The sequence below is a fragment of the Phocoena phocoena genome, chromosome 4 (genome assembly GCF_963924675.1).
Source record: "Phocoena phocoena chromosome 4, mPhoPho1.1, whole genome shotgun sequence".
Taxonomy (NCBI): Eukaryota; Metazoa; Chordata; class Mammalia; order Artiodactyla; family Phocoenidae; genus Phocoena; species Phocoena phocoena.
Window position 1 is genome coordinate 77,514,647 of NC_089222.1, and position 21,328 is coordinate 77,535,974.

Below are 21,328 nucleotides of genomic sequence, written 5' to 3' on the forward strand. Positions count from 1 at the left end.
AAAAAAGAGGCAGGAAAAGAGAAAAGTGATCAAAACCAGGAAGGACAAAAAGAAAACAAATAGCCAAGATGGTGGGTTTCAACCCAACCATATCAATAATCACATTAAATATAAATGATCTAAACACCTAAATAAAAAGGCAGATATTGTCAAATTGGATTTTTTTTTCAAAAGACCCAACTATCTGATACCTAAAAGAAACCTCTTTAAATATAAAGACACAACAGTCTCCCAAGGCAACAGAAGTAAAAGCAAAAGTAAACAAATGGGACCTAACCAAACTTACAAGCTTTTGTACAGCAAAGGAAACCATAAATGAAAAAATAGACAACCTATGGACTGGGAGAAAGTATTTGCAAATGACGCGACCAACAAAGGCTTAATTTCCAAAATATACAAACAGCTCATACAACTGAATAACAAAAAACAAACAACCCAATCAAAAAATGGACAGAAGACCTAAATAGACATTTCTCCAAAGAGACATACAGATGGTCAACAGGCACGTGAAAAGATGCTCAACATCGCTAATTATTAGAGAAATGCAAATCAAAACTACAATGACGTACCACCTCACATGGGTCAGGATGGCCATCATTAAAAAGTCTACAAGTAACAAATGCTGGAAAGGGTATGGAGTAAAGGGAACCCTCCTACACTGTTGGTGGGAATGTAAATTGGTGCAGTATGCACCAATGTAAATTGGAGAACAGTATGGAGGTTCCTCAGAAAACTAAAAATAGAGTTGCCATATGATCCAGCAATCCCACTCCTGGGCATATATCCGGACAAAACTATAATTCAAAAAGATACATGCACCCCAACATTCACTGCAGCGCTATTTACAATAGGCAAGACATGGAAGCAACTTAAATATCCACTGACAGATGAATGGATAAAGAAGATGTGGTACATAATATACACAATGGAATACTCAGTTATAAAATGAATGAAATAATGCCATTTACAGCAATTACCATACTAAGTGAAGTAAGTCAGAAAGAGAAAGACAAATACCGTTTGATGTCACTTATATGTTGATTCTAAAATATGACACAAATGAACATATCTACGAAACAGAAACAGACCCACAGACATAGAGAACAGACTTGTGGTAGCCAAGGTGGAAGGAGGGTGGGGGAGGGATGGACTGGGAGTTTGGGATTAGTAGATGCAAACTATTATACATAGAATGGATAAACAACAAGGCCCTACTGTATAGCACAGGGAAGTATATTCAACATCCTGTGATAAACCTTAATGGAAAAGAATCTGAAAAACAATGTGTGTGTGTGTGTGTGTGTGTGTGTATAAAAAAATCACTTTGCTGTACAGTAGAAATTAACACAACATTGTAAATCAACTATACTTCAATAGAATAAATTTAATATATATATATATAAAGCACAAAAATGTTAAAAGAAAGAAGATGGTAAAGACATACCATTCCAACATTAATTTAATAAAAGAAGATACCATGGCTATATTAATAAAGTAGACTGCAGAGCTAAGAATACTACTAGGTATGAAGAAAGTAATTTCAAAGTGACAAAGGTGTGCATGCACCAAGAGAACAAAACAATACTAAATATTTAACAAGATTTAAAATATACAAAATAAAAACAATAGACCTAAAAGGAGAAAAATATAAATTCACAAATATAGTCAGAAATTTCAACACCCCTTTCTCAATAATTAATGAAGTAGACAGAAAAATCAGAAAGATATAAAAGACTTGAACATCATCAACCAACCTGGTCTAAATGATATTAATCACTGATATTATATTGGGTGATCAGCTACCCAATAACAGTAGAATATACATTCTTTTCAAATGAACGCAGAAAAATGACTCAGATAGACTATACTCTGAGAGAATAAACCAAGCCTCAATAAATGTAAAAGGATTAAAATCATACAAAATTTGGTATCTGGCCACAATGAAACTAAATTTGAAATCAGCTAACAGAAAGACATCTGGAAAATCTCTAAATATTTAAAGCTGTGCAACACATTCCTAATAAATCCATGGATAGCAAAAGAAATCAAAAGGGAAATTAAAAAGCATTCTGCTCAATAGATGCAGAGAAAGCTTTTGACAAAATTCAACACCCATTTATGATAAAAACCCTCCAGAAAGTGGGCATAGAGGGAACTTTCCTCAACATAATAAAGGCCATATATGACAAGCCCACAGCAAACATCATCCTCAATGGTGAAAAACTGAAAGCATTTCCACTAAGATCAGGAACAAGACAAGGTTGCCCACTCTCACCACTCTTATTCAACATAGTTTTGGAAGTTTTAGCCACAGCAATCAGAGAAGAAAAGGAAATAAAAGGAATCCACATCGGAAAAGAAGAAGTAAAGCTGTCACTGTTTGCAGATGACATGATACTATACATAGAGAATCCTAAAGATGCTACCAGAAAACTACTAGAGCTAATCAATGAATTTGGTAAAGTAGCAGGATACAAAATTAATGCACAGAAATCTCTGGCATTCCTATATACTAATGATGAAAAATCTGAAAGTGAAATCAAGAAAACACTCCCATTTACCATTGCAACAAAACGAATAAAATATCTAGGAATAAACCTACCTAAGGATACGAAAGACCTGTATGCAGAAAATTATAAGACACTGATGAAAGAAATTAAAGATGATACAAATAGATGGAGAGATATACCATGTTCTTGGATGGGAAGAATCAACATTGTGAAAATGACTCTACTACCCAAAGCAATCTACAGATTCAATGCAATCCCTATTAAACTACCACTGGCATTTTTCACAGAACTAGAACAAAAAATTTCGCAATTTGTATGGAAACACAAAAGACCCCGAATAGCCAAAGCAATTTTGAGAACGAAAAAAGGAGCTGGAGGAATCAGGCTCCCTGACTTCAGACTATACTACAAAGCAACAGTAATCAAGACAGTATGGTACTGGCACAAAAACAGAAAGATAGATCAGTGGAACAGGATAGAAAGCCCAGAGATAAACCCATGCACATATGGACACCTTATCTTTGATAAAGGAGGCAGGAATGTACAGTGGAGAAAGGACAGCCTCTTCAATAAATGGTGCTGGGAAAACTGGACAGGTACATGTAAAAGTATGAGATTCGATCACTCCCTAACACCATACACAAAAATAAGCTCAAAATGGATTAAAGACCTAAATGTAAGGCCAGAAACTATCAAACTCTTAGAGGAAAACATAGGAAGAACACTCTATGACATAAATCACAGCAAGATCCTTTCTGACCCACCTCCTAGAGTAATGGAAATAAAAACAAAAATAAACAAATGGGACCTAATGAAACTTCAAAGCTTTTGCACAGCAAAGGAAACCATAATCAAGACCAAAAGACAACCCTCAGAATGGGAGAAAACATTTGCAAATGAAGCAACTGACAAAGGATTAATCTCCAAAATTTACAAGCAGCTCATGCAGCTCAATAACAAAAAAACAAACAACCCCATCCAAAAATGGGCAGAAGACCTAAACAGACATTTCTCCAAAGAAGATATACAGAATGCCAACAAACACATGAAAGAATGCTCAACCTCATTAATCATTAGAGAAATGCAAATCAAAACTACAATGAGATATCATCTCACACCAGTCAGAATGGCCATCATCAAAAAATCTAGAAACAATAAATGCTGGAGAGGGTGTGGAGAAAAGGGGACACTCTTGCACTGCTGGTGGGAATGTGAATTGGTTCAGCCACTATGGAGAACAGTATGGAGGTTCCTTAAAAAACTACAAATAGAATTACCATATGACCCAGCAATCCCACTACTGGGCATATACCCTGAGAAAACCAAAATTCAAAAGGAGTCATGTACCAAAATGTTCATTGCAGCTCTATTTACAATAGCCCGGAGATGGAAAGAACCTAAGCGCCCATCATCGGACGAATGGATAAAGAAGATGTGGCACATATACACAATGGAATATTACTCAGCCTTAAAAAGAAATGAAATTGAGATATTTGTAATGAGATGGATAGATCTAGAGTCTGTCATACAGAGTGAAGTAAGTCAGAAAGACAAAGACAGATACCGTATGCTAACACATATATATGGAATTTGAGGGGAAAAAATGTCATGAAGAACCTAGGGATAAGACAGGAATGGAGGCGCAGACCTACTGGAGAGCGGACTTGGGGATATGGGGAGGGGGAAGGGTGAGTTTTGACAGGGCGAGAGAGAGTCATGGACATATACACACTAACAAACGTGGTGGGGTGGATAGCTGGGGGGGAAGCAGCCGCAAGGCACAGGGATATTAGCTCGGGGCTTTGGGACAGCCTGGAGGGGTGGGAGGGGGAGAGTGGGAGGGAGGGAGATGCAGGAGGGAAGACACATGGGAGCACATGTATATGTATAGCTGATTCACTTTGTTATAAATCAGAAACTAACACACCATTGTAAAGCAATTATACCCCAATAAAGATGTTAAAAAAAAAAAAAAAAAAAAAAAGCATTCTGAAAGTGAAAATACAATGCATTTAAATGTATGAAATTTAGCTAAAACAATATTTAGAGGGAAATACATACTACTAAATGCCTGTATTAGAAAAGAAAGTTCTGAAATTAATGACCTCAACTTCTACCTTCATAACCTAGAAAAAGAAAAGCAAACTAAACCCTAAGGAAGCAAAAGACAGGAAATAATAAACATCAGAACATAAATCATGAAACAGAAAACAAAAACAATAAAATGTCAAAGAAAGCAAAAGCTGGTTCTTTAAGAAAATCAATAAAAATTATAAACTCTAGTAAGACTGATGCCAAACTTTATGCCAAAAAATTCAATAACTTAGGTGAAACAGACAGAATCCTTAAAAGAAACAAACTACTAAAAATCAAGAAGAAACAGATAACTTGAATAACCCTACATTCACCAAAGAAACTGATTTGTGGTTAAAATCCTTATCACAAAGAAAACCAAAAGCTCAAAAGGCTTCACTTACTAAACACCTAAAGAAGAAGAAATAAAAAATCTACAGAAACGTTTCTCAAATTTTGAAGTAGAGGGAATACCTCCCAATTTATTCTATGAGTCCAGTTTTTTCCTGATAGCAAAACCAGACAAAAAACACAAAAGAGGAAAGCTACAAACCAATTCCCTCATGAATACAGATACAATATCTTAACAAAATTTCAGCAAATTGGATCTGATGATATATAAACAGGATAATACATCATGACCCACTGGGGTTTATCACAGAACTGCAAGGTTTATTTAACATTTGAAAAGCTAACAATGTAATTTACCACATAGACTTTAAAAAGAAAAAGCATACAATCATCTCAATAAATGCAGACAAAAAACATGCTGACAAAGCATTTGACAGAATTTAACTTCGGTTCCTGATAAAAACCGAATTCATCAAACTGGGAATATAAGGGAATTTTCTCAACCTGGTAAAAAGGCATCAGTATAAACCCTAAGTTAACATCATATTATATTTAACTCTTTAAGACTGAGCTTTCCCTGGTAACATCAAAATCAGGAACAATGCAAGAATATCCATTCTTGCTACTTCATTCTTTCAGGATATTTTTGTTAGGCACAGAATTCTACATTTGCAGTTATTTTCTTTTATCCTTTAGAAGACATCATTGTCTTCTGGCTTCCATGGTTCCTGAGACCATGTGTGTGTGCACACGCATGCATATGTGTTCCTAATAGTTTGCATTCACAGTCTAGTCTCTTCAGGAGCCTGGTTATTTATGATTGTTTGCCATTCTATTTTCAAAATCTTGTTATAGACATAATTTGAAGCTTGTGAGACTATTTCTTACAGGAAATTTATTTGTTTGCTTCTGCCAGGATCTCTGGAACAAAGCACTGTGTAATCAGCTCAATCCGATTTTAGAGACCAATATGATTCAAAACTAAGTTGTAGTCCTGATAAAAGCCTACTTCATATTCCTGTCTACCCATACTCCTAGAGTGCAAACATGCAAAATCGTAACCCAAAGCTGAAGGGTTGCTCATGAGGTTCACCACTTTGGTGGGCTCTGCTCTAATCCCTGTCTCCCAAGGCTTGAGAGGCCATCAGCAGTTCCCTTCAGAACTGGTAAAGGCTCCAAAAAGAAAAGTAGCTCCAAACATTGGGCTCATCTCCCTGAGCCTCCATTCTCCCCTGTATCCTAGTAATTCTTAGTAATCTTGTTGTATCTCCAAAGACTTCAGGAAGATTATATTTTAGATTAATTCTATATTATATTAGACCTATATATTCTATATAATATATACATTCCATTTAGCTTTCCTACATGTATTTAGCGGGACTGTTGGTCTGAATTACCTATTCCATCATTATTGGAAGTCTTCAAAGTAATAACCCCTTCATTTATTACTGATTTTAAAAACTGAAATATAATCCAAATACAATAAAATTCACCCTTTTAAAGTGTACAATTCAGAAGTTTTTAGTATATTCACAGACTTGTACAATCGTCATCTAATTCCGTAACATTTTTATTACCTTAAAAAGAAACCTCATAACCATTAACAGTTATCACTGCCTATTTCCCTCCAGCTCCCATCAACTGCTAATATACTTTCTGTCTCTATGGATTTGCCTATTCTGGACATTTTGTATAAATGAATTATAAATATGTGACCTTTTGTATCTGGCTTCTTTCACTTCTTTCATGTTTTTAATTTCACCCATGTTGTACCATGTATCAATACTTCATTCCTTTTTTATTGCTTAGTAATATTCCATTGCTTGAATATGTCATATTTTGTTTATTCATTCATCAGTTGATGTACATTTGGGTTACTTCTACTTTTTAGCTGCTATGAATATTCGTGTACCCATTTTTGTTTAGACATACATTTTCAATTTCTGGGGTATGCACCCAGAAGCAGAATTGCTGGGTCATATGGTAACACTATGTTTACCCTTTTGAGAACTTCCAAACTGTTTTCCAAAGCAGCTGCACCACTTTACAACCCCATCACCAACGTAAGAAGGTTCCAATTTCTCCACATCCTTGTCAACACTTGTTATTGTCTGTCTTTTTTATTATAGTCATCCCAGCGGGTGTGAAGTGGTATCTCCTTATCACTTTGCTTTGCATTTTACTAATGACCAATAATGTTCAGCATCTTTTCATGTGCCAGTCACACATTTTCTTTGTAGAAATGTGTATTCCAATTCTTTTCTCATTTTAATATTGAATTGTTGCATTGTTACTTGAGTTGTGTTACTTGTATATTCTGGACACAAGTGCCTTAGAAGATATATGATTTGCAAATATTTTCTCCGTGTCTGTGAATTCTCTTTTCAAATTCTTGAGTGTCTTTTGAAGAACAAAATTTCTAATTTTGATGAGGTCTACCTTGTCTACTTTTTTTTTCATTGTGTTTTTGGTGTCAAATCTAAAAAAAAAAAATGCTTACTACAAAATCGCAAAGATTTACACCTAAGTTTTCTCCTAAGAATCTTATAGTTTTAGCTGTTAAATTTAGATCTTTGATTCATTCTGAGTTAGTTTTAACACATTTTATAAAGTAGGGGCCTAACTTCATTCTTTTGCATGTAGATATCCACTTGTCCCAGCATCATTTGTTGAAAAGATTATTCTTTCAGTGTCTTGGCATTCTTCTTAAAAATGAATTGACCATAATGTAAGTCTTTCTTTCTGTATTCTCAGCTCTATTCTGTTGACCTATATGTCTATCCTTACACCAGAACTACATAGTCTTGATTACCTAGCCTGGTAACAAGTTTGGAAGTGTGAGTCCTCCAACTTTGTTCTTTTTCAAGATTATTTTGACTATTCTTGGTTCCTTGCATTTCCATATGAATTTTAGGATCAACTTGTCAATTTCTGCACAAAAAAATAGCGCTGGACTTTTCAGAGTTTCATTGTATCTGTGTATCAACTTAGGAGTATAGCTATCATAACAATACTGTCTTCTAATCCATGAACACAGGACTACTTTACTTTCCATTAATTTAGGTCTTTAATTTGTTCCTATGTTTTGTAGTTTTCAGCGTATGAGATTTTCTTTCTTTTTAGTTGCAAACAACAGAAAGCATAATGTCTTGTTTTGGCCAGTAGTTGCTAGGATTTTCTTAATTTCATTTTCAGATTGTTCACTGATAGTAGAATATGACTGATTTTTATATTTTGATCTTGTATCCTACAACCTTACTGGATGCATTAGTTTAATAGTTTTTTAGTTGATTCTTTAGGATTTTCCATATACAAGACCATATCATATGTGAACACAGCTATTTTCTTTCTCCTTTTGCAATCCAGATGACTTTTCTTTTCCTTGCTTAACTGCACTGTCTAGAACCTTCAGTACAGTGCTGAATAGAAGTAGTGAAAGCAGACATCCTTGTCTTGTTCCTGATCTTATAGGAGAGCATCTGGTCTTTTGTCATTAAGTATGAGGTTAGCTGTGGGTTTTCGTGGATACTTTTCATCAAGTTGAGAAAGCACCTTTCTATTCCTAGTTTGTTGAGTGTTTTTATCGTTAAAGGCTGCTGAATTTGCCAAATTCTTTTTCTTCATCTATTGAAATGATCATGTGGTTTTTATTTTTTACTTTATTGATATCATGTATTACAATAATTGGTTTTCAGAAGTTAAACCAATCTTGCAGCACTGGAATAAATCCCACTTGGTCGTGGTGTATAATGGTTTTTATATGCTGCTGTATTTGGTTTGCTAGTACTATATTGAGGATTTTGGTATCTGTGTTCACAAAAGATATTGGTCTGTAGTTTTCTTTTCTTGTGATGTGTTAATCTGGTTTTGGTATTAGAATAATACTGGCCTCATAAAATGAGGTGAAAAGTATTCTCTCTCTTCTATTTTTTGGAACATTTTGTAAAGAATTGGTTAACTCTTTAACTGATAAAATTCACCAGTAGAACCACTTGGGTCTGGAATTTGTGAATAGTTTTTTATTACTAATTTAATCTCTATTCTTGTTATAGATCTATTAAGATTATCTATTTCTTCTTGGGTGAGTTTCTGTAGTTTGCATATTTCTAAGAATTTGTCCATTTCATCAAAGTTGCCTAACTCATTTGCATACAGTTTTTCATAGTTTTCCTTTAAAATCCTTTATTCTGTAAGGTCAGTAGAAATGGCCCCTCTTTCATGTCTGTATCTAGTAAATTTCTCTTTTTCTTGGTCAGTCTAACTAAAGGTTTGTCAATTTTGTTAATCTTTTCAAAGAACCAGTTTTTGATTTCATTGATTTTTCTCTATTGTTTTTGCTTCCTATTTCATTTTCATTTATTTCTGCTTCAAATTTTACTATTCCCTTCTTTTTGATTGCTTTAGGTTTAATTTGCTTTTCTTTTTCCAGTGTCTTTAGGTGGAAGGTTGTTATTCATTTGAGATCTTCTTTTTTAATATTGATATTTATAGCTAAAAATTTTCTTCTAAGTGCAGCTTGAGCTGCGTCTCATAAGTTTTCGTATGATGTGTCTTCATCTTCACTCATCTCAAAGTCTAAATTCCCCTTCTGATTTTTTTTTTTAATGTGATGAATATTTTATTTCATTTTTAAAATTATTTATTTATTTTTGACTGTGTTGGGTCTTTGTTGCTGTGCACATGCTTTCTCTAATTTTGGTGAGCAGGGGCTACTCTTCATGGTGGTGTGCGGGCTTCTCATTGCAGTGGCTTCTCTTGTTGCGGAGCACGGGCTCTAGGCATGTGGGCTTCAGTAGTTGTGGCACACGGGCTCAGCCATTGTGGCTCGTGGGCTCTAGAGTGCAAGCTCAGTAGTTGTGTTGCACAGGCTTAGCTGCTCCACGGCATGTGGGATCTTCCCAGACCAGGGATTGAACCCATGTCCCCTGCATTGGCAGGCGGATTCTTAACCACTGCGCCACCAGGGATGTCCCCTGATTTCTTCTTTGAAGAAAAAGAAGTGTATTATTATTATTAGAGGAATGTATATTTATTTAGGAGTGTATTGTTTAATTTCCACATATTTATGAGGCTTCCCAATTTTTTTCCCTGTTAATTTCTAATTTCTTTTCATTGTGGATAAAGAACTTTGTGTTATTTCTATCCTGTTACATTTATGAAGTGGGGCTTCCCTGGTGGTGCAGTGGTTGGGAGTCCACCTGCCGATACAGGGGACACAGGTTTGTGCCCCGGTCCAGGAGGATCCCATGTGCCGTGCAGCAGCTGGGCCCATGAGCCATGGCCGCTGAGCCTGGGCGTCCGGAGCCTGTGCTCTGCAGCAGGAGAGGCCACAACAGTGAGAGGCCCGTGTACCGCAAAAAAAAAAAAAAAAAAATTTATGAAGTGTCTTGTTTTAATGGCTTAGCGTAAGGAGAATGCTCCATGTGTACTTGAGAAAAATGTATTTTCTAATAATGAAGGGAGTGTTCTATTGATGTTTGTTAAATCTAGCTGTTTTATGGTGTTAAGTCTTCTATTTCATTGTTTATCTTCTACCCATTTATACCCATTACTGAAAGTTAGGTATTTAAGTCTTCAACTATTACTGCTTAATTGCCCATTGTGCTCTTATTTCTGACAGGTTTTACTTCCTGTATTTTGGGGCTCTGTTGATAAATGCATATATACTTATAATTGTTATACCTTAATATATTGATTCTTTTATCATTATAAAATGTCCACTGTCTCTAGTAGGAATTTTTGTCTTAAAGTCCATTTTGTCTGATATCAAAATAGCCACTCAGGCTCTCTTTTGGTTGCTGTTTGCATTATATAACTTTTTTCTTCCTTTTACTTTCAATCTATCCGTATCTTTGTTTTTTCTTAATCCACTTTAAAAATCTCTAACTTTTGACTAGAATGTTTCATCCATTCACATTTTTAAAATCCATTCACATATGATGTGATTTTTGAGACAGTAGATTTATATCTGACATTCTTACTTATTTTGATATCTCTCATGCCTTTTTGCTCTATTCCTCCTTTACTGCTATAATTGCAATAAGTGAATATTTCATACTGAAGTATTTTTCTTTAATGATTTTTCACTATTTTTTGAGTTATTTGCTTAGTGGCTGCTCTAGGACTTACCATCTATCGATACATCTTAATTTATCGGAAACAGATTCAGATTTATACTAACTTAACTCAAGTGAGCTATAGACACATTACTCTTATATAGCTCTATTTCCTTTCTCCCATATTTGTGGCATTGCTGAATATATGTGTGATATATATATATATTACATTTATAAATATTATAAACCCTAAAATACATTGTTATAATTATTACTTTACATAATTTTATGTCTTTTAAAGAAACTAAGAGAAAAAAGGACAATTATATTTTTGTAGGTTTTGTTAATATGAATTCTTATCATTTCTGGCTTTCTTCATTTGTTCCTGTGGAATCAAATTACTGTATGGAGTCATTTCTTTAACCCAATGCAGCTTTGCTACCATCCACCTCCTTTGTACTGTTGTTAGAAAATGTATTACATTTCTATACGTCATAGGCACCAAAATACACTATATACATTGCTATTTTAATTTTCATTGGAATATAGTTGCTTTACAACGTTGTGTTAGTTTCTTGCTGTACAGAAAAGTGCATCAGTCATATGTATACATATATCCACTCTTAAGACTTCCTTCCCATTTAGGTCACCACAGAGCATTCAGTAGAGTTCCCTATGCTAAACAGTAGGTTCTCATTAGTTATCTATTTTATACATAGTAGTGTATATATGTCAGTCCCAATCTCCCAATTCATCCCACCCCCCTTCCCCCTTTGGTAACTGTAAGTTTGTTCTCTACATCTGTGACTCTATTTCTGTTTTGCAAATAAGTCCGTTGCTACCATTTTTCTACATTCCACACATAAGCGATATTATATGATATTTTTCTCTTTCAGACTTACTTCACTCTGTATGACAATCTCTAGGTCCATCCATGTCTCTGCAAATGCCATTATTTTGTTCCTTTTTGTGGCTGAATAATATTCCACTGTATATATGTTACCACATCTTCTTTATCCATTCCTCTGTCAATGGACATTTAGGCTGCTTCCATGTCCTGGCTATTGTAAACAGCGCTGCAATGAACATCGGGGTGCATGCATCCTTTCAAATTATGGTTTTCTCTGGATATATGCCCAGGAGTGGGATTGCTGGGTCATATGATAGCCCTATTTTTAGTTTTTTAAGGAACCTCCATACTGTTCTCCATAGTGGCTGTACCAATTTACAATCCCACCAACAGTGTAGGAGGGTTCCCTTTTCTCCACACCCTTTCCAGCATTTATTGTTCGTAGAATTTTTGATGATGGCCATTCTGACTGGTGCAAGACGATACCTCATTGTAGTTTTGATTTGCATTGCTCTAATAATTAGTGATGTTGAGCATCTTTTTGTTTGTTGACCATCTGTATGTCTTCTTTGGAGAAATGTCTATTTAGATATTCTGCCCATTTTTTGATTGGTTGGGTTGGTTTCTTTTATACTGAGGTGCATGAGCTGTTTGTATATTTTGGAGATTAATCCCTTGTCACTTGCTTTGTTTGCAAATATTTTCTCCCATTCTGAGGGCTGCCTTTTCGTCTTGTTTATGGTTTCCTTTGCTGTGCAAAAGCTTTAATTAGGTCTCATTTGTTTATTTTTGTTTTTATTTTCATTACTCTAGGAGGTAGATCGAAAAAGATCTTGCTGTGACTTATGTCAGAGAGCATTCTGCTTATATTTTCCTCTAAGAGTTTTTTATAGTATCTGGCCTTACATTTAGGTCTTTAATCCCTTTTGAGTTTATTTTTGTGTATGGTGTTAGGGAGTGTTCTAATTTCATTCTTTTACATTGTAGTTTTCCAGTTTTCCCAGCACCAATTACTGAAGAGGCTGTCTTTTCTCCATTGTATATTCTTGCCTCCTATGTCATAGATTTGGTGGCCATAGAGGCATAGGTTTATCTTTGGACTTTCTATCCTGTTCCATTGATCTATATTTCTGTTTTTGTGCCAGTACCATACTGTTTTGATTACTATAGCTTTGTAGTATAGTCTGAAGTCAGGGAGCCTGATTCCTCCAGCTCTGTTCTTCTTTCTCACGATTGCTTTAGCTATTCAGGGTCTTTTGTGCTTCCATACAAATTGTAAAATTTTTTGTTCTAATTCTGTGAAAAATGCAATTGGTAATTTGATAGAAATTGCATTGAATCTGTAGATTGCTGTGGGTAGTACAGTCATATTCACAATATCGATTCTTCCAATCCAAGAACATGGTATATCTCTCCATCTGTTTGTGTCATTTTTGATTTCTTTCATCAGTATCTTATAGCTTTCTGAGTACAAGTCTTTTGCCTGCTTAGGTATTTGCCTCCTTAGGTATTCCTAGGTATTTTATTCTTTTCAATGTGATGGTAAATGGGACTGTTTCCTTAATCTCTTTTGATCTTTCACTGTTAGTGTATAGGAATGCAAGAGATTTCTGTTTATTAATTTTGTATCCTGCAACTTTACCAAATTCATTGATGAGCTCTAGCAGTTTTCTATTAGGATTCTCTATGTATAGTATCATGTCATCTGCAAACAGTGACAGTTTTACTTCTTCTTTTCTGATTTTGATTCCTTTTATCTTCTTCTCTGATAGCCATGGCCAGGGCTTCCAAAACTATGTTGAATAAAAGTGTTGAGTGGATATCCTTGTCTTGTTCCTGATCTTAGAGGAAATGCTTTCAGCTTTTCACCACTGAGTATGATGTTAGCTGTAGGTCTGTTGAATGTGGCCTTTACTGTGTTGAGGTAGGTTCCCTCTAAGCCCACTTTCTGGAGAGTTTTTATCATAAGTGAGTGTTGAACTTTGTCCAAAGCTTTTTCTGAATCTATTGAGATGATATATATACACTGTTTTATATGACTGCTTTTTAAATCACTTAGCAGAAGGAAGAAAATGCATTCTTCCTGTCTTTTATAATTACCTTTACCATTGCTCTTTTTCTTTTTTTTTTTTTGGTATGGATTCAAATTATTATCTAGGTCTGGCTTTCAAATATGAAGAACTACTGTCAGTATTTTTTTAAGATGAGTCTGCCAGCAACAAATTCTCTCATCTTCTGCTTATCTGCAAATATCTTTATTTTACCTTCATTTTTGAAAGATAGCTTTGCTGAATACAAGGTTCTTGGTTGAGGTTTTTTTTCTTCCTTTGAGTATTTTGAACATGTTATCCCACCGCCTTCTTGTCTCCATTGTTTCTGTTGAGAAGCCAGTTGTTAATTGTGGTAAACCTTGTAAATGACAAGCTGTTTTTCTCTTGCTGCTTTAAAGATTTTCTCCTTGTCTTTGTCTTTCAGGATTTTTAGTATGATTCATCTATTTGTGGATCTCTTGCATGTATCCTATTTGGAATTCTTTGAGCTTCCTGGAATAGATTAACATTTTTTGAGTAAATGGAAACTTTTTAGCCATTATTTCTTCAAATACTTTTTCTGCTCCCCTCTCTTCTTCTTTCCTTCTGCTTCTCTCATCATGCATATGTTAGTGTGTTTAATAGTGCCCCATATTTTTCTGCAGTTCTATTCATTTTTCTTCATCTTTCTCTGCTCTTTGACTTGGATAATCTCTCTCAATCTATCTTCAAGTTTACTAACTCTTTCTTCTGCCGGTTCAAATCTACTGTTGAGCCCAACTAGTTAATTTTTTATTTCAGTTGTATTTTTCAATTCCAGAATTTCAATTTCAATTCCAGAATCTGGTTCTTTTTCTTTATAATTTCTATCTTTTATTAATACTGCCTATTTAATATGACATCACCATCATACCTTCCTTACTTCTTTAATCATGGTTTTCTTTACTTCTTTGAAGAAAATTATAATGGCTACTTTGAACTCTTTGTCTGTTAAATCTGACATCAGATCACTCTCTCAGACAGTTTCTAATGCCTGCCTTCCCCACCATACCCCATCCCCAGTGTATGAATTATACTTTCCTTTTCTTCTGCGTGTCTTGTAATTTTTTTTAATTGAAAACTGGACATTTTAGATAACATATTTTAACAACTCTAAGTACTGATCCACCTCCTCTCCCCCAGGGCTTGTTACTGCTATTTGCTTGTTTACTTGTTTCCTGACTAGCTGGATCATTTTAGTGAAATCTGCTTCCCCTTTTCTCCCATAATTTGTATTAATCAAACCAAATATGAAGTGTTCTGTTCAGCCTTAAATGCCACTTTTAAAGAATACCAACAAACAAAAGCATATAAAGAGGAATCTTCCAGGATGAGGAGGGTTTCAAATTACCAAAGGCTAAGGAAACTGGGGATATTTTATATGAAGTCAATCAGACTAAAAGGATAGAAAGGACACAGAGTTGCTGACATCAAAGTTCTGGTACAGCTGAAGTCAGGGAGGGATAAGTCACAGAACTTAGACAAATGTTAGCATTATAGGGAACAGATTTTAGCTCAAAATACACGAAAGAATTTTTAAAATAAGCAATTCAACAACGGCATATGCTACCTTATAAAATAACAAGGATTTCCACTTTTAAGGAGAAGTTTTCAACATGTCCCAACTGTTGAGAACTGTATTCCTTGTTTGGGAGGGGATGTCTGAGTAGATGATCACATGTGCTGTGACAGTCAAGAACCCCAACCTTGAATGTAGTCATTTTTACATAATGCAAAGCACTTTACATGCCTATAGGTATATATTACAAACAAATTACTCTTTTCTAGAAGAATGTGTACCAAGAAATCTTCTTGAGTGTCTCCCTAGCAAAGAGTTCCTTTGAGATTGCTGTTGAAAAGCAATTGAGATTGCTGATTAGTCACATATCTGAGAGATGACTATATAAAACACTGGGAGAAACGATTACTTTGAACTTCTACATTCTCTCATGTACTTACTTTAAAGTTTTAGACTAAATTAATTCATTTTTAAGAGTTCCTCGGTTCTTAGAAAATATTTTTTAAATGAAGTAATTGAGATCCAGAACTCACCAGAAGAAATCTTACCAGCACCTTTATAGTCAACAGAAAATGCAGATGTGACTCCATTGGCTGACCCCAGTTCACCCATGGAAATTTGATAAGGGGGCCTCAGCTTGATTTCCATCTGCATGTCAGACAGATTTATCTTTGTTGAAAGAGACCTGGGATTATTATATCGCTGCTTGGTCCTCTGAATGAAGTTATCTATGTAAAATAAAAAATAAATTTCCTTGCAGTCATTTGTTAATTAAACCATTTGAAAGTGTGATGTTTATGGACAGTAAATTTTGCAATAAACTGTTTAATTTGCTATCCCAAACTGTTCAATCTGTCATGAATGTCCTAATATTATTTGTGTTTATGGTTAATATATCATGGCATCATCAGTTTTTCTCACTAGAAATTATACTCAAGAAATTAATAATTATAAATATACTAAGGATTTAATATTACATGACTGTGAGAATATTTCTACTATTATATCCACTTCAAGGAATTACTTTGAGCTTCTACAAGAAAACCAAAAACAGCTCCCTTTAAACTTAAACCAAAGTCTTCATTTTTATAGGGATTTAGATCTCATAAAATATTAAGTCTGTCAGTATTTACCAGTTGTAATTACATTAAAACATACACTGTAAATCGCATGTTCATATAAATCTGTTTTCTTATTTATCTTACACCATTAGAACAGATGTTTTAAAAATTTAATGAAAACAATAAAAGACATTTCCTAAATTTCTTCCAATTTTATTTTCACTATTTACACCTTGAATTCACTTTTTTTCCCTCTTCTACATCAGGAGTCAAGCAAACTAATGTCCATAGGCCAAATCTAGCCTGATTTTTTTGTGTGTGAATAAAATGTTATTAGAATATAACTATATTCATTCATTTATGTATTGCCTATGGCTGTTTTCAAGCTATAATAGCAAGGGCTGAGTAGCTGTGACAGTGACCAAATGATCCTTAAAGCCTAAAATTGTACTATCTGGTCCTTTCCAACAAATGTTTGCCAACCTCTGTTCTACATTAAGCAGCCTAAATATACTACCACATAAAGACAAAACTCTGAACCTCTAGCTTATAAAGTTCTCACTGAAAAATTAACCTCTGGAATTAATTCTTTGAACCAATAATCAGGATCCTCTACACAGCTCAAACAGAATTTTTTTAAGAGGCACCTAAATGAAGAAGTTGCCATAATTTATAGACCATTTGTCAAATTATTCTGTCAAAAGCAAGCTAGCAGAATTTTCTGAGTTTTCCCTCTGCCCCTCAGTATTAGATGAAAAATCATTTACGACTGAATGGAGACAGGATAATGAAAAAGAAAAAAAAAAATCAGGCCCTTACCAAATTCAATGAAACAGTATGGTCTGACAGCAGTATTTGTCTTCATCATGTTATAAGTAGTAATGAACTCCTTCTGAAGCTCATCCAGGAAAGAGAAGGCCAGAACATTTGGGTAATTTTCAGTGCACAACATCATGTAGCTCACTCCCATAGAGCTAATAAAACTACAGTGTAAAAAACATTGGATTTAAAATTTCAAATTAAATCAAGGTAATTCGTTACTTCAGAAGACTGGCTCTATACACCATAAACTGCTGCTACAGAGGCAATGACAATATTAACATTTATTACATATTTCAGCAAAAAAAAATTAAAGGAACCAAAATATGATACTAGTTTCAGTTGTAATTTAAAAACAGTAGACAACAAAGTGGAATGTATTCACTTTGCTGTACAGCAGAAACTAACACAACATTGTAAATCAACTATATTCCAATAAAAATTAATTTAAAAAAAGTGAAATGTATCTAGAGAGGGACACATATTATGATTCTAACACTTCAGTTACTTATCACTTGGGGTAGAAATCAGGAAAGACTATTCAAACAGATAAGGGTAACAGCTTAACATTTCAACCCTTCAACCTAGTGGAACCTAACACTGTTTGAATCAAGAACTTTTTAGAGGTTCTGATGAAAGTTATGGACACTCTCCCCAGAAACAACCCAGAACCTGGCACACAATTTCAAGGTCAGGTGATTACTGACCTCCTAAAGTCATCCACTGACCCCAGCATCAAATCCTCTACTCACATAATAATGAATTATGAATCATTAGGGGGAAAGAAGAGAATTTATGAGTTCATAACAACAAACAAAAGGGAAGAAAGGAAGACTAGTTCACAGCAGAATGCTGAGTGACACCTGGTAAATGTGGAGATAGTGTTAGAACTGGAAAAATCAGCATTTTGCAACCCACAGAGCAAAAACTGGATCAAGCAAGTATAATCAATGGATGCTAAATCTAGGTGGATATTTTGGTGAGGAACAGGAAATTTTGCATGGCTTTAAAATGTCTTCCCATGGATTGTTTATTGGCTGCAAGGGAATTCTACTGTATTTATTATACAGTAGAAACTAGACAATACCTTGACCAAGTACTCTAAAATCACTAATGAGGGGAAGATGGGCTTCCTGTGCCTCATTAAGACATGTCAGCTATGTAGTATTCTGGCTAAGAATGCATAACCTGAATCTAATCATGAAGGAACATGAGAATAATCAACATTCTATTTTCTTTAAAGAGGGATGGGGGTGCTGTATTCTTTAAAAACCTCAATGTTGTAAACAAAGAAATAAAGGCTTTGGAAATGTTTCTGATCACAGGAGGCTAAAGAGACACAACTAAATGTAATGCCTAACCCTAGGATCCTGTGCCAGAGAGGGGGAAAAATGCTGTAAAGGATATTCCTGGATCAACTGACAAAAACGGAAAACAGGCAGTACAGTAGTTTAAGTGAAGTATGGTATCAATATTAAATTTAATAGACCTGATAACAGTACTATAGTTAAGTAAGAGAATATCCCTAATCTTAGAAAATACACTTTGAAGTAGTTAGGAATAAAGGGGCATGGTATTTGTAAGTTTCTCTCAAATGGTTCAGACAAAAATAAATCAGACAGATAGGTAGACAGATAAAACAATAAAGCAAATGGGGTAAAATGTTAACAAAAGGTGAGTCTGGGAACAAGTATTATTTGTAATTTTCTTATTCGTACTACTTTTCTGAAAGTTTGAAAGTATTTCTAAATAACAAGTTAAAAATTAAAAACAAAAATGTTTAAATTAACCATCTTCTATTGAAAAAAAAACTTTCTAAAATAAAGTATACACTCCCCTGTAACAAGCAGAGTATGGGACAAAAATTAACCCTTTTTAATGAGTCACTTAAACATTCTTTCATGGTACTATCAACATAGCTCTGGTCTAGATCAAGGGGAGCAAACAGAGCATACAGGCTGTAACTCCCACTCCCATGCCAGACACTGCTGATCTATCAAAGCAATTTTTACTGCCAAACCCTGATCCATGTTGGAGTCCCCCTCTCCCCTCTTTTCTCTAATACTGTAGTAGCAGAATTTATTTATTATTTTTAATTTAACTTTTAAAATAAATATATTCACGACTCAAATTTTTAAAGAATGAAAAATGAAAGGAAATACTATACTTGAAGTCTTATTCCCACCTCTGCTCAGATAGCCAGTTCTCTGTCCCTCTAGCAACTCATGTTATTAATTTCGTATGTATCCTTCCTGTGAGAGTTTATGCATATGCAAGCAAATGTACATATATCTTTCTTTCTTAAAAGACCATCCAAGGCAGCCAAATGATGTGGGGTTCGCACCTATTAATCGTCTATTATTAACGGTGTGGGATATACTACTAGTGAAATTGTGCTGATCTTATGCTTCTGGAATAACCTGGAATTCCTTTCTGAAGTTCCACTTAACACATAGTCATTTCATGCAACGTTTTTCAAACTGCAAGTTGTGACCCACTAGCGGATCATAAAATTAGTTCAGTGAATTACACACAGCATTTTCTTAAAAATGGAAGTAGAATATAACAGAAAATACCCGAATGTTGTTTCATAAAACTTTTGTTTATCCTATTTGTATGTTAAGTAATGGTCACAAAGTAAAATGCATCTCTTCTTATGGGTCACAGTCAAAAAAGTTTAGTCATAACATACTGTATTTTCCTACAAAATTGACAACTAAATCAAAAATCAAGGTATGATTTTCCCAAGTACTTTTCCCTTTCCAAAATAATCTTCCCTGCCGTTATCAAAATTCTTTGACATGTCATTAGCATTCAAATATATCTTACAATAACTTGAATTGGGATAAAACACAATTGGTGATTGGCTTCTACACACTTGGAACTTGCAAGTGGCTAGATAGGAGTTATTTCACTATCCTTCAATAAGACGACTGAAGCTTTTAGACTCTATTTCTTGTTCTATAACAGGGTTTTACTGTACTTCCATATTAATAAGTGAACCACAGACACCTACGTGAGTTTATCCCAAATGGTTTTTCTTGCTTGAGCTCAATCTAACTGGAGAATTTTTTGTGAAATTAAAAAAATAAAATAACCTATGTTTTTAAGATTGTATGTTAACGTTTTCAGAGTCTTTATCCCAAAGTCTTTATTTTCTATAAATGCATGATATTCTCTGAAAACGCTATATTCTATAATATTATGACTTTTCATAGTGAATTTACCTTTACAATGCTGTCTTTATTTGAAATGCAAAGCCAGTTTTCCAAAAGTACATACAGCTCTGTTGATTTACCTTTGTTATCAAAAGTTCTGCTTTTTCATATCACTGGTACAAACTGAAAGACTCCTACCATCGCACTGAGGACTACTCACATGAAACAGTCTAACGTCACTAGAGGCATGCCAGTTTGTGCAGCCTTTAGCCCGTCCATCAGGTTCATTTAGCTCACCTGTTATAGACAATCTGGCTGTTATCCTTCTGCCTTGATGAGGAGGGAGAAAAGTAGTAGTAATAGTAGTAGCAGTAGCAGCTACGGTTTACTGACCACTTAGTGTGAACTAGGCCCTTTGCTAAATATATTACATATTTTATCTAATTTCATTCTTACTTTATTGTAAACAAAGCACCTGTTAATTTTCTTCATGTAACTAACCCAGCTCGTACTTATATATTTGTATGTTTGTTGTAATGTCTCTCACTAATATCTATGCTGCATGAGAGCAGGGATGATTTCTTTATGGTTCACCACTGTATTCTTAGCATCTAGAATATTATGTCTAGTACACAATAAGTGCTCAGTAAATTAGTAAATAAATGAGTGCATAGATGGCATCATTATACCTAATTTGTTTAGTATATTGTGCACAGATAATTGCACAGCTCAGTGGTATCTACACAAAGAAGGTGGTCAATAAATACTTGACAAATGACAGAAGGGAGCAGAACTTCACCTGCTCTTCCAGGCCAGTGTTACCAGAAGGCTTCAGTTCAGATCACTGAGTCTTCAACATCCC

General features: G+C 34.6%; 1 protein-coding gene across 1 annotated transcript in view; it reads right to left on the reverse strand.

The window, feature by feature from the left end:
• The window catches only part of SEC22A (SEC22 homolog A, vesicle trafficking protein), a 72,977-nt gene that overhangs the window by 41,479 nt on the left and 10,170 nt on the right, over positions 1-21,328 (reverse strand). The window contains exons 2-3 of the mRNA XM_065876739.1: positions 17,309-17,472; positions 15,962-16,156 (exon numbers count right to left, since the gene is read on the reverse strand). Coding sequence (XP_065732811.1) covers positions 15,962-16,156; positions 17,309-17,472 — 359 coding nt within the window. The remainder of the gene's footprint in view (positions 1-15,961; positions 16,157-17,308; positions 17,473-21,328) is intronic.